Consider the following 14,889-nt stretch of genomic DNA (forward strand, 5'->3'; position numbering starts at 1 on the left):
GTTATCTTTTAGAGCACTGCTTCTCCCCTTCAATAGAAGCTGCTCATTCTCTGTATCTCACAAACCTCAGGGTTGAAAAGAGGGCTTAGCTCTCTGATGCTATTTCCAGACACTTCCCTCTCATACACATTCCTTCTTCGAGGCTCTACCATCTGCCTATACTTTGTTCCTTTACCTTCTTAGGAAGGCCTCCTCTCTGTGCCTATGTTTGCTTCATCACAGTAATGATTACACAGTATTTATCTCCTTGTTTATGAAATAATGCAAATCTCCTCATGACCAGAACGGGAGAAAGGTGCTGAATCCAGAGGCCAAAAGTTAGCCTTATTAGGGATCTTAGCCCTTCTTTGGAGCCATATGGACGAGGCCCACCACTTCCCTTTTTGCTGCACCTGAGTGCCCAACCCAATGGTACCCTTGACATGCCAGGTCTTGCTCAACCTTGGGAATGAGAGGGATACTGAACAAGTCACTGGGTACTTAATGAAGAAATAAGACAAAGGCTCAGTCTGTTTAGGGCAGGAGCTCCCACGATTCCTCTTCTAAGCCCTTCCTCTTACCTGCCTGTTTGCTTCCATGTAGAGTCCCAGGGTGCTTACTCGAGAGCAGAGCCCCTCTTTCATGATATGAACATAGCAGCGCACCTGTGATTTGGATAAGTCTTCACACCTGTCTCCTCGACAGATATTCCAGCAGGCATCATAGGGAGCAAAGGTCAGCGCATTGCCTTCTTTTATAAAACTGAAAATATCTTCAGAATAAACAGAGCAAACAGAGACTCAGTCACATTTCGAAAGAGGGTATAGCTCACACCTCCCTCCTTGGAACTTACCCATACAACATGAACCCTGAAGGAAATCCCATTAAAACCTTAAAGACTAAGTTAAATTCAAAGAGGCAACATGCTTTCCTGAACTTTGGAAATACTGTATGATAAAAAAAAATGCTTTAAAAAGAGGTCTTAAAAGCCAAGTTTGACCAATAATGAAATACTACCAAGGACAATAAAATAGAGGACTCTTGTAAATCATTACATAAATTAAGCAAGGGTCCAGGCTTCAGCGACCAGCCATGTTGGCTTTGTGTCGCTAGCCTCTATGACCATATCTAGTAGTTGTGTTATGACAGAAATAGTATAGGACTTGAAGCCAGAGTTATCTGGACTCCAGTTTTTCAATTCTTTTTTTTTTTTTTTTTTTCAGTTTTTCAATTCTTAAAACAAACATGTGAGATCTTTTATTGTATGATAAGAAAACTGGGGCTCAGGAGACTGAGTAACCTGCCTCAGGTCACAGAGCTAGTAAGTGGCAGAGTAAGATTTCAAACTGAGGTCTGTCTGATGCCAAGACCTGGTATCTTAACCATCATGTTATACTGCCTCCATTTATTCACTTGATAACTATTTTTTTGGAACACCTACTATGAACCCAAGACTGGCCAAGGACTAGGCAGGGTATGAGAGCAAATAAGACAGACCTCTCCCCTACATCCTAGAAAGGAGATAGTCTGATTGGCCTCTGCTTGAACTTTAATAGTATACTCCTTCACCCTTCTTCCCTTGATAGAAGAGGCTGAATTTAGTCAGGAATGGGGCTGCCCAGAGCCTAGAGAACAGGGTAACTGGGAAGTAGGAAATAGAGTTTACTCAAAACAGTCTAGTGAGAAATACAGCCAAACCATGGCTATGAATCGGAGAATGGACTTGAGGCATGATTAGCTAATCCTTGAAGAGCACAGTGACAGAATCTGCTTGAGCAAGCCTACGCAGAGCTCAGGGAATAGTGTCAGCTACCCTGTTTTGCCTGGTGGTTAGACAAGAAGCTGTTGTCTTGTTGGCTAGCTACTCTTTCCAAATGTGCTGCTAACCCCTATTACTGCAGCAATCCAAGCACTGACCTAAGGACTTGAGCTCCTTTTTCTTTAGATCCTCCTCTTTGTCTTCTTGTCCTTGTTGTGAGGAAGCTGAGGAGAACTGTTTTCTTATTAGGTATGGAATTAGTTCACTCCGGATGGAAGTGATTGACCTAGGAAGAAAGAGTGGTCAAATATGAGAAATCTAACTGTCTGGATGCTATGGTGTCAAAAACTCTACATCCAAGGAAAAACCAAATTCCCTCCTGTCATGCCACCTTGGGACTGAGAGAGATCAAAAGTGGCCTGGATTTGGTAGTTCTGGAGAAGTGGAGGATCTAAGTTCTCTATCACTTCAAGCTGGAGGTAGGAGGGTAGTGTAATAAATCCAAGAATTCGTGCAGAATTTATGCAGAAAACTGTTTTTTTGTTGTTGTTTTTTAAAGATTTATTTATTTGACAGACAGAGATCACAAGTAGGCAGAGGCAGGCAGAGAGAGATGGAGAAGCAGACTCCCTGCTGAGCAGAGAGCCTGATGAGGGACTCGATCCCAGGACTCTGGGATCATGACCGGAGCCAAAGGCAGAAGCTTTAACCCACTGAGCCATCCAGGTGCCCTACACACACAGTTTTAAAAAATATATATATATTTAAGATTTTATTTATTTGAGAGAGAGAATGAGAGAGAGAGAGAGAGCATGATGGGGAGAGGTAAGAGGGAGAAGCAAACTCCCTGCCGAGCAGGGAGCTGGATGTGGGACTTGATCCCAGGACTCCAGGATCATGACCTGAGCTGAAGGCAGATGTTTAACTGTCTGAACCACCCAGGTGCCCCTTAAATGTATATTTTAATATTTTATTTATGTCTTTGATTTTAGTATATGTGCTGCTGAAGTAAGCACTTGTTTATTTGAGAGCGAGAGAGAGCACAAGCCAGGGGAGAGACAGAGAAGCAGGCTCCCCACTGAGCAGGGAGCCCAACTTGGGGCTTGATCCTAAGACCCTGGGATGATGACCTGAGCCAAAGGCAGACACTTAACCCACAGAGCCACTCAGGCACCCCCAGAAAATAGTCTCTTACAACAACCAATTTACATGGTATATATGCACATGTGTTTCTGTGTGTGAGTATATTTTATTTTATTATTTTTTAAAAAAAAGATTGTATTTATTTATTTGACAGAGAGAGATTACAAGTAGGCAGAGAGGCAGGCAGAGAGAGAGAGAGAGAGGGAAGCAGGCTCCCTGCGGAGCAGAGAGCCCGATGCGGGACTCGATCCCAGGACCCTGAGATCATGACCTGAGCCGAAGGCAGCGGCTTAATCCACTGAGCCACCCAGGCACCCCTGTGTGTGAGTATATTTTAACATGCTGCCTTGACTCTTAACCAGCAATAACCTATTTGAAGGAAGAATGCTCCAGTCTTGAAAAATGTTTTTTTTTTTTTTCAAAGATTTATCTATTTATTTTAGAGAGGAAGGGCAGAGAGAGGGAGAGCCGCTCAAGCAGACTCCCCGCTGAGCACAGAACCCCACTTGGGCCTTGATCCCCCGACCTTGGGATCATGATCTGAACTGAAACCAAGAGTCAATGCTCAACTGACTGAGCCACCCAGGTGCCCTGAGAAAAGTTGTTTAAAAACATTAAAAAATTTTCTCTATAAAGGACTTGCATATCTTGCTAGATTAATCTTAAGTATCTTACATTGTTTGTTTATATTATAGTCTTTTATTTATTTATTTTTAAGATTTTATTTTTATTTATTTGACACAGAGATAAAGTTAGTGAGCACACAAACGGGGTTGGGGGGGGGCGACAGGGAGAGGGAGAAGTGGGCTCTCTGCTGAGCAAGGAGCCTGATGCAGGTCTCTATCCTGGGATTATGACCTGAGCTGAAGGCAGACACTTACCTGACAGAGCCACTCAGGCACCCCTTAAACAGTGCCTTTTAAAATCTTTTTTGTTTGTTTTAAATATTTTATTTGACAGAGAGAGAGAGAGAGATCAATCACAAGTAGGCAGGCAGAGAGAGATAGAGAGGGAAGCAGGCTCCCTGCTGAGCAGAGAGCCCCCCCATGGGGCTCGATCCTAGGACCCTAAGATCATGACTCGAGCTGAAGGCAGAGGCATAACACACTGAGCAATACAGACGCCCTAAACAGTGCCTTTTAAGTAATTATTTCCTTCTTGTTGGTTTGTAGAAATTTAATTTACTCTGTAATTTTAATCTCATGGCCAATATCTCACTAAACAACTTTGCTAATTCTAATAATTTATCTGTGCATTCCGACAATCATACCAACTATGAAAACAAGACTTTTTTTTCTTCCTTTCTAATCCCTGTAACAGGGAAGAAGGGACTCAATCCTTAATACAGTGAGTACGCTTTTGAAATATAAGCACAGAAAGGTGAGAGACAAGCACAAGATTTTTAGTTTTCTCTTTCACGCTGTGACCTTGTCGGAATTTTAAATCATTAATTGGTTTATTTAGGATTTAACAAGCAACTATTAATATGCCAATTACTGTGCTAGGCCTTGGAAATCTACTTTCCAACTTCAAAGAATTCATAATCCAGTGGACAGGAGCCTGATCCAGGATTTAAGGAAGGGGGTAAAAGGAGATGATTCTGATCAGGTAGGCAAGGAAGCCAAGTCATAGAAGCCTTCTGCAGCAGTCTCTAGTCAGGACTGAGACACTAGTGGGGATTTTTAAGCAGGAAAATGTACTCATCAGTTTTATTTCTTTGCAAGATAATTCTGTTAGCAGGAAACAGGCCTGATATAAGGAGAATGAAGACAGGGAGATGAGTTACAAGACTCTTAAAGATGAGATAATACGTCCCAGGGCGTAGAGAGAGACACAGGGCGGGGTGTGTGTGTGTGTGTGTGTGTTCAAGTACAAGCTGCCCTATAAACCTGACTGCCACAGCCTACTTCACACCCCCACCCCTACCCCCATTCAGAGAAGCTCTTCAGGCTGACAAGGGACCACACAGATGGAATGCAACAGGAAGGCAAGACAGAGGCAGAGGCTGAGGAGGGTAAGCAAAATTATGAACCCTGGAGCTACACAGTTCATGGTTTTTGTCATTTTTAAAGGATCAAGTCAGACATCTTTGAAAAATTCTGTGTAAACTGGAAGCTCTTGTACTGAATTTCAATGTGATTTTTCTCCTAATCCTTTGATGGAGATTAAAAATTTCCATATGAATACAAAGAATGAAACAACACTTACTCTTAGCTCTTTTTCTCCCCTTTTAAGGCACCAAACCAGTGGGATAGCAAATGTTCCTTGGCCCCCTCTGGTGGAAAACAAGTCAATTCCCTTTGAAAAAATGACAAAGCATGGGCAGCTGGGGGATTTCAGAGCCATGATATTCACATTATGGGGCAAAGAGAACTGTCACTGCAGAAGCAAATAAACAAGCCTTGGCACACAGCCCCTTAGGGCAGAGCTCTTGAAGATCAGACGGTGATTTAAAGAGAGGACTTGAAACAGTCCTGCCAGGCCCACCTGCCTCTCTGCTGGCACTCAGCGGCAGGTCCATTCCCATAATGCAGTTAGCTCAGCAGCATTACAGAGGACAAAATTACTCTTCCTGCTTCCTACTCAAAGTAGAGGCAGCTCAATGCTATCCCAAGAAGTGGGATAGGCCACTGTGAACCTTTGTGAAAGTCCTGACCTTGGGGCCCAAGAAAAGCAGCTGGATCTACTGCCCTGGGCCTGGGCAACCTCACTTTTCCCCTTTCCTTCTAGATACACCTGCCACATCTCATGAAGGATATACACATCCTTCTAGATACACCTGCCACATCTCATGAATTATAAGCTTCCATGAAATAAGAAATCACAAAAGAGAACAATAGATTTTGGTTATTAGTTATGAACAACTCCACCAAATTAAAGACAAAATAATTGCTATCAATAGGACAAAAGATTAATACCCTAAATAGATACATGTTAAAAAATACTTTTAAAGAAGTAAAAACTAAAACAAGATGCGATTTCTCCCCCAATCAAACTAGCAGATTAAAAACAATTTTTTTAGGGGTGACTGAGTGGTTCAGTCAGTTAAGCAACTGCTCAAGTCATGTTCTCAGGGTCCTGGGATCAGCCCCACCCTTCCATCGGGCATCCTCCTGGTTCATGACCTGAACCCAAGGCAGATGCTTAGCCAACGGAGCCACAAATAAATTTTTTTTTTAAAGATTTTATTTATTTAAAAATGAATAAATAGAGAGAGAGATAGAGAGCACAAGTAGGCAGAGCAGGAGGCAGAGGGACAGGGAGAAGCAGACTCCTTGCTGAGCAGGGAGCCTGATTCGGGACTTGATTCCAGAACCCTGGCAGCCACTTAACTGACTGAGCCACCCAGGTGTCCCCAAATAAGTAAAACCTTAAAAAAAAATTTTTTTTTTAAAGACTTTATGTATTTATTTGAAAGACTGAGTGAAGGCTGTGGGGGTGAGTCTATGTTGGGGGAGGGAAGAGCAGACTCTGCACTGAGCCCAGGAGCCCAACCTGGTGCTCAATTCCAGGACCCTGAGATCACAACAAGGATCACTACCTTGAGCCGAAACCAAGAGTCAGATACTCAAATGACTAAGTGATCCAGGTGCCCCTCAAATGAACAGATTTAAAATAATTCTCATTAACGATAAGGATGTTTTGAGACAGTTACTCTCATACTATGGGAGTTAGAGTATAAACTGGTAAAATCTTTTCTGAAAAGAAACTAGCAATACATAGAAAAAGTGTTCAAGATATTCGTATTATTTGACTCTGTAATTTTATTTCTATAAAGCTATCCAAGGAAAACACATTATGCTCAATAAATATTTGCTGAATACATGAATGAAAATTTCAGATTATAAAAAGGATCTTTGAGGGGCGCCTGGGTGGCACGGTTGGTTGAGTGCCCCACTCTTGGTTTTGGCTCAGGTTAAGATCTCAGGGTCGTGAGACTGAGCCCCATGCTGGGCTCTGTGCTGGGTGTGGGAGTCTTTCTCCCTCTCCCTGGTCTCCCTGTTCCTTGTTCTCTCTCTCTCTAAAATAAATAAAGAAATAAATCTTTAAAAAAAAAAAAAAAGTATCTTTGGGGGAAAAAAAAAATCATTCCTCTTAATGTTATTTATAAAACTAGGGAACAACCAAATATTCAACAATGGAAGAAGAATAATAATACATCTACGTAACAGAATATCATACAGGCAAAACTCTGATTGTAAAGAACATTTTAATGACACAGGAAAATACTCATGAAATAGTACTGAATAAAGAAAATGAAATGCTCATGTAATAATACTGAATAAAGAAAAAACAAATTATTTTTACAGCATGATTTCAAGTATGTATATGTATATATAAAAATAAAATAATGGGAAGAAATACACTAAAATGCTCTTAGTTATCACACAGTAGAATTATGGGTAATATTTTGTTTTTATATTTTTTGAATTTTCCAAATAGTCATAAGCCATTCCTTATTTCTTCTTCCCTTACCTTCTGTGGCATCACTCTCTTGATCTGCTCCTATTTCTGATACTTCCTTCCCCTAAAATAGTGGGTGTTTCTTAGTATTTTTCTTTTTTTGTTGTTGTTTTTTAAAAAGATTTTATTTATTTTTTTGACAGAGAGAGAGAGAGATCATGAGTAGGCAGAGAGACAAGCAGAGAGGGAGGGGGAAGCAGGTCCCCTGCTGAGCAGAAAGCCCGATGCAGGACTCGATCCCAGGACTCTGAGACCACAACCCGAGCCGAAGGCAGAGGCTTAACCCACTGAGCCACCCAGGCGCCCCATATTTTTCTTTTTGTCTACCATTTTTCTCATGCTATTTATCTCCCTGAGACTGATCATCACTTTGCTGCTTATTCCCAAATGTGGACCCATAGCCAAGACCTCTTCTCCTTTACGTTAGTCTCACAATTCCAACTGTTGGATGGACCCTGCCATTTGGATGACCCAGATACCGTAATTTCAATGTCTAACACCGAATGCATTATCATTTCCCCAAATCTCTCCTCACCAACATTTGTTATCTTGCTTAGTGATATGAAGATTCATTTAGTCACACAAGCAAGAAATCTAGTAACCACCTGACTCTTGCTTTTTCCTGCACTCTTCACATAACCATTCACCAAACACTGCTGACTTTTATGCCCTAAATCTCTTTTCAAAAACTGTCAACTTCTTTCTATCTCTATTGCCACAGCTTAGTCTAAGCCGCTGTCATCATTTGTTTGGATTGCTTCAACTGCTTTGAATTGGTCTTCCTCCCTCCAGTCTTACCTCTTGAAATCTGTCCTTCATACTGTAGACAGAATACTCTCTCTAAAGTATAATCTGATCATGTGTCTTATTCCTTCTATCTAACCCTCCATATTGTGGTTTTCCTAAAGTACAAATCTGATCTTACCTCCTTAAATTTAATGTTTAGGATAGTGGTTACTTCTGTGTGTTGTGGGGGATAGTTACTGTTTGGTAGGCAGCATCAGGAGAGCTCCTGGAAATCTGGTAATGTTCTGTTTCTTGACTAGAGTAGTAGTTATAAGGATGGGTTCACTGCTCTCAAATATCATTTCGCCTTAGAAGTCTTTCATATCACTTCTAGCTTCTGAACTCTCACAGCAAAGAGAATTATATACTATTTTCAAATCCATATCATTTTTGAGTGGTTAGGAAATTAATAGACATCATCTCAAATTCTTACAGCAATCCTCATGGTAGGTATTACAGTTCTTATTTTATAAGAGAGGTAATTAGAGCTTAGAAAGATTAATTTCCTTTCTTTTTTGAGAAATATTTTATTTATTTACTTGTCAGAGAGAGAGAGAGAGAGAGCAAGCACACAGGCAGGCAGAGTGGCAGGCAGAGGCAGAGGGGAAGCAGGCTCCCCGCCAAGCAAGGAGATTGATATGGGTCTCAATACCAAGACGCTGGAATCATGACCTGAGCCGAAGGCAGTCGCTTAACCGACTGAGCCATCCAGGTGTCCCTAAGTATCTTTCTTAAGGTTACTACAGCTTTATAATTGGCAGAGCTGAGACTTACTTTGTATTTATCCCAAAGACCATGACTCTTTCCACTATTCCATAGTAATTAGTACCCTGTTTATTGCAACTATAGCACTTTCCATAGGGTTTATAATTTTTTGCTTATTTTTTATACAGATAGACATGTAGGAAGTGCTAAATAAATATTTATTTGAATGAGTGAATTAGTAAATGTGTAAATGACTGTCATCCCTCTAGGCCAGACAGCTGCCAATACTTTCTTCTTCTGATTTTTGGACATTGAAAAGTAGAGCTTTCCTGATCTGGAACTGTAATAAACTCTAAATATGTTTTTCTATTATTAATATTACTACCATTAAAAATCCAACATTTGAAAAAACATATGATTATTAGTTCTGCTGAAATCTGATATTTTAGCATTTTGCCTTGGTCTCTGATCAAGTCCTCCCTGTGGCTTCAAGCTTCCAGGGAAGGACTAAAAATGATGTCCATGGCAAAAGAAAACATTTGGCTACTTTTCATTCTGGCTTTTCTGTCTCTGTAAGCAAATCACAAGAACAAATCCTCTAAATATCTTTCACTTCAAGTCAGTCCTTCGAAATATTAGTTAGGAAAGAGGTAGAAGAGGAAACCTACTTTCATAGAGCCTGGAACTCAAGTCTACAGAACACAGGATTAAGGGCTTCGGTTTTCTTGCCTCTTCTTTCAGCTCTTGAAGCAGAGCTCTCATTGGGAGGATACGGTGATTGCTAAGTTAACTCTGTGCTTTGTTTTCAGGCTCCCCCCAACCCCACAAAGTAAATAGGTACAATGTGAAATAGTAAACAGGAAATTATTTTAGATTAAAAGGTACTGACTTTATTATTATTTTTTAAAGATTTTATTAATTTATTTGACAGGCAGAGATCACAAGTAAGCAGAGAGGCAGGCAGAGAGAGAGGAAGGGAAGCAGGTTCCTCGTTGAGCAGAGAGCCCGACACGGGGCTCGATCCCAGGATCCCAGGACCCTGGGACCATGATTCGAGGGGAAGGCAGAGGTTTTAACCTACTGTGCCACCCAGGCATCCCAAAGGTACTGACTTTAAAGCTAGGTATTTGGCGTACAGTATTCTGTGATACCATTTTTCTTTTTAACAAAAACAATGAAAATGGCTATGAGAATAAATTTTCAGTGTGGTGCTAATGGCTTGAGAAAGAAAAACATGTTCACATCCTATAGGATGGAGAGATTATTTAGGGTTATGTCAATCAAATAAGTACTCAAAGAATATACTTGGGTACTTATTGATGTTTGTTGCTTTGAGTTTTTAAAAATTTATGGTAAGTCCAACTCATTTTTTAAAAATGTTAAAACTATTTTTTGAAATGTATATTTAATAAAATACATTAATTTTAAATGTACAGTTTGATGAGTTTTGTCAAATGTATCTACTATAACTGTTAACCCAAAGGAAGATATCAACCACCCCAGTTCTCTTATGCTTTTATTATACCATTATACTACTCTACTATACTCTAATACTACTTACCACATTTTATTGTAATAATTTGTTTAACCTGTCCCCCTCACCCTAAACTGTGAGGAACCTGAAGCAGAAACTTCATGTTTTTATCTTTACTACCTAGCAACGCAGTGCCTGACACACCGTGGGTGATCAATTCAAAGTTAATTTGAGTTCTTAGTGTGCACCAACTACTGCTCTCAGCTCTTTTTCTAATTTCAATTTTATTTTTTAATTTAATTAATTTTTAAAAAGAGATTTTATTTATTTATTTGACAGAGAGAGACACACGGAGAGAGGGAACACAAGCAGGGGGAGTGGCAGAGGAAGAAGCAGGCTACCTGCTGAGCAGGGAGCCCCATATGGGACTCGATCCCAGGACCCTCGGATCATGACCTGAGCTGAAGGCAGACGCTTAACGACTGAGCCACCCAAGTGCCCCTCAATTTTATTTTTTTAAGTAGGCTCCACACCCAGGGTAGAGCCCAACATGGGACTTGAACTTATGACCCCGAGATCAAGACCTGAGCTGAGATAAGAGTTGGACACTTAACCAACTGAGCCACAGAGGTGTCCCTGCTCTCAGCTCTTTACAAGTATTTTCAACAACAACCATATGGGTCAGGTACTATTATTCCCAATTTTCAGATGAGAAAAGTGAGGTTCAGAAAATCAGACACCCATCCAAGGTCACACAGCTCAGTTACTAAACTTCTCTTGTCAAAGGCAGTGCAGGTTTTCTTTTCTCCATAGCTTTCCCTATAGCTTTTCTACTTGGTCAACTACAGAAAACCTCATCTCTTCTTCCACTACTGGTATTACCGATTACTGATTACTGGTACTGATTACTGATTACTGGTATCACATTTCTTCGGCTGTCTGAACTATCATCACATCTCTTCTCATGCCATTCACCAAGCATATATTGAGTGAGTTAGCAGCAATCCAGGTAGGTATCTAATCTCAAAAGAATTGGGGTAGAAGACATTAACATGTAAACATCTGAAAAATAAAAATGATCCCCTGCCCCAAAAAACCACAGGGCAAATACGTTGCCATTTACAGGTTAAAGACAGTGGGGGATTGCTAAAGTGTCCTTTCTTGAAGTAGTGCCTGCCAGGTTTACTCTTCCCTTCCATCCCTAGAGGAGTCATCATTTTTAACCAGATAATTATAAGCTTCCTACTTACCTTGAAGGAGTCTCCTTCTCATCCAGCATGGTCTATGTTCTCCTGCCAGGTTGTACCACTGCTCATTCCAAAAGGGACTATTCTGTTTGAAGATCTGTATCTCCCTGTTAAGCTTTCAAAGCATTCTACATGCTGCTCCCACCAAATTATTCAATCCCATGTCCCACAACTTTGAGACAAGACCTCCACTATTCCAGCTAGGAAGGAATAAAGAATATCTTGAGTACTATTCTCATTTGTCCTGTTTTTTCCTAATACATTGAACTTTATCACTTTTCAATATAATGCCTTTAGTCCCAATGATTCTGACAGGTGTAGGGTAGATGGGGGAAATGAAGAGATAAGGGTCTCTTTAACAGATCCTGAGATGGGGAGGTTGTCTGAGCGGAGGCTCTGTACCATTCTCTGTTGCAGCAGGCTCTGGGAAAGTCCCATTCGAAAGAGCTTCTGGCTATGAGCCACAGACTCACCAAATTAATGCTTGTCCTTAAGGCACAGAGCACTGCACTACACTTGCCAGGTGTGGGAACAGCTACCTGGTGGCCAGATGAGTTACAAAGGAGCTACAGCAGCGAGGATGAAGCTAGCTCTGGTGCAAAATTGTCTACATATCCCAGCATCAAAAGCTAAAATCCCATTAGGTAGTATTAAGGAGCACTGTTAGTTGTTTCTTTTTAAGGTGTGATAATGGCATTGAGGTATTTGACTAAAAGATAAAAAGACTTTATATTCTACAGATACATACACAGATATTTATAGATAATAACAATTGAAATAATTACATATGAAATTACATCATAATGACCTGCTTTAAATAATCTGGCATGACAGTGAAGAGATGGGTGGTAGCACATACAAAACAAGACTGGCCAGGAACTGATACTTGTCAAAGCTGTGTGGTGGATACAGGAGACTTCATGACTTTCTCTACTTTTGTATTTGTGTGAAGCGTGTTCTAGTAAGTGCTTAAAGAAATATTTCTACCACCACTGCATTCTCTCCCAACACACCACAGGGCCTACTTCACAGGGCTTTGTTTTCACTTGAGAAAAAACATGCCCTTAAAGGCCAAGAGTGAACTTCATTTTTGGAATACAGATAGCCCAGACTGGTGACTCGAAAACAGGTCCCGGAATTAATGTCTAATCTTGGTGCAAGTTTCCTTGCTATTTAAAAAGCAAAGTCCCGGGGCGCCTGGGCGGCTCAGCGGGTTAAAGCCTCTGCCTTTGGCTCAGGTCATGATCTCAGGGTCCTGGGATCGAGTACCGCATCCGGCTCTCTGCTCAGCAGGGAGCCTGCTTCCTCCTCTCTCTCTCTGTCTGCCTCTCTGCCTACTTGTGAACCGTCTGTCAAATAAATAAATAAATAAATAAAAATCTTTAAAAAGCAAAGTCCCGCAATTTACCCTGGAGCTTAGGCTGCAAATTTCCTGAGGGCAGGGCCCATGTCTGCTTATTTACCATTGAGCCCGCAGCCGATCTAGAACAATGCCTGCCTCATCACAGATGCTTAATAAATATTTATTGATCAAACGAACAATAAAACAGAATTGTAAGTCAGAGGGGATCAAGGCAACAGGGTGTCCTAGGGTGGGGAAACAGAGAAATAACAATCCCTAGAAAAGTTTTCCAGGAGTCCAAATGACTTCTTTTGCCATTGGTTCTACATGGGTCTTCCTGGAGGGGGTTAGCAGGTATAGTCAGAGGTTGAGGGTTAGGATGCTGTAAGAAATAGACTGGGGCACAGAGGAACACTTCCCCTTCCCCTATCGTAATATTCCTGTATATATCTAAGTCTATCAGCTGAGGCCATGCTAGCATTTAAACTCCGGTTCTCAGACTATCTTCCTCAGCTGATCTGAGGAACTTGCTGCTGTGACACCAGCCCACTTGCTTTTCAGTCTACCAGTGCTATTCAAGGTAGAAACTTATCCAGCAGTCATCAAAGGAGACTGGCTGCTCCTCTTCTTAACCATATAGTTACTGAATCTTTTCCTACCTGTTCTTCTGAGGACTCTTGTTGTGTTTACTATAAAAAATCCTTGAGATCAGCCTCAGAGGAGGTTTTTTCCTCTGGAAACCCAAGTCCTGTGATCTGTCAGACACAATCTCTGTAAAGTATTTAAGGCCCACAATTCTGTTCTCAAAGCAAAATCAGAGAAAGTACCAAATTTTGTTTCTTTGCATTCATTAAAGTCCATTTGGTGAGGTGGGCTTTGCCAAAATTGGAAGGAAACTTTTTTCCCCTCCTCTTGGGTAAGTCTCTGAACCTTTGCTAAGAGGGCCCACCTATAAGATAATCGCTAAGGGGAGGATGCCTGCTTGGAGACAAAACAGCACTAGAGTTAGGGAGCTCAACCCTGTGGAAGGAAGAAGAGCCTGGAAGAGCCTATGAAAGAGGCATCATAGTTACTATTAGTTTTACAAAAATATTTTGTTGGGTTATTACTCAAGCCCCAAAAATACAAGCAGGGGACTCTGTGATACAGACAAAGCAACAGTATGTTGGTAACACGATTTCATTTTTAAACGAAGGCGAGGACCAGCTATTATTTAATATAAACCAGCTATCTAACATGATCAAGGTTTAGAACTATTAAATAAGAACATGATTAAGGTTTAGAACTATTAAATAAGAACCAAAGTAGTTAAAACTGTGAGTTTGAATCCACCCCCTCTTTCTTACTTATTTTCCATTAGGAAGTCCACAACGTATTTTTTCAAGCAGTAGAGATGGGCGTCCACAAGGCCTGTGTGGAAATGTATTCTAGGGTGCCTGCAAAAACAATCAGAGAGAAGGGGCTCACAATCAAGTAACATGGGTTCTATCCTATTTTTAGGTAGTAGGCATTAAAAGGTTTATAAGAGTCAAAGCCATGATCCCCACTGAACTCCTACTCTGGGGAGACCAAGATGGTGGATACCGGTACTGATTCTACCACAGAAAAGGTTTTCTTTTTATAGAAACCCTACCTCACACTTTATCAGGCCATTTAGGTGAACCATCAGATCACTGAGAAGTCATCTTCTTCTATCACAAACTTCTACTCACAATTCCTTTTTTTTTTTTTTTTTAAAGATTTATTTATTTTAGAGACAAAGCGGGTGTGAGAGCCCAAGCTGGGGGGAAGGGTGGAACAGGAGAATCCTGAAGCAGATTCTGAGTACAGAGCGTAACACAGGACTTGATCCGAGGACCCTAAGATTATGACCTGAGCCCAAATCAAGAGTAGGATGCTTAATCCTCACAATTCTTCCAACTAACATTTTCCTGCTTTTACTCTAACTGCCCTACTTCCTGCAGGCCATATACTTCAGTCATGCTTTCCT

At 41.0% G+C, this 14,889-nt stretch overlaps 1 protein-coding gene across 5 annotated transcripts in view; it reads right to left on the minus strand.

Annotated features, from left to right (window-relative positions):
* Positions 1 to 14,889, minus strand: part of EIF2B3 (eukaryotic translation initiation factor 2B subunit gamma) — a 125,525-nt gene that overhangs the window by 33,383 nt on the left and 77,253 nt on the right. For all 5 annotated transcript variants that reach the window (XM_044238093.1, XM_044238092.1, XM_044238094.1 and 2 more), the window contains 3 exons: positions 14,246 to 14,335; positions 1,897 to 2,024; positions 561 to 751 (listed from right to left, as the gene is read on the minus strand). In XM_044238093.1, coding sequence (XP_044094028.1) covers positions 561 to 751; positions 1,897 to 2,024; positions 14,246 to 14,335 — 409 coding nt within the window. The remainder of the gene's footprint in view (positions 1 to 560; positions 752 to 1,896; positions 2,025 to 14,245; positions 14,336 to 14,889) is intronic.

Source organism: Neovison vison, chromosome 2 (genome assembly GCF_020171115.1).
Source record: "Neovison vison isolate M4711 chromosome 2, ASM_NN_V1, whole genome shotgun sequence".
In the NCBI taxonomy this organism is placed as follows: domain Eukaryota; kingdom Metazoa; phylum Chordata; class Mammalia; order Carnivora; family Mustelidae; genus Neogale; species Neogale vison.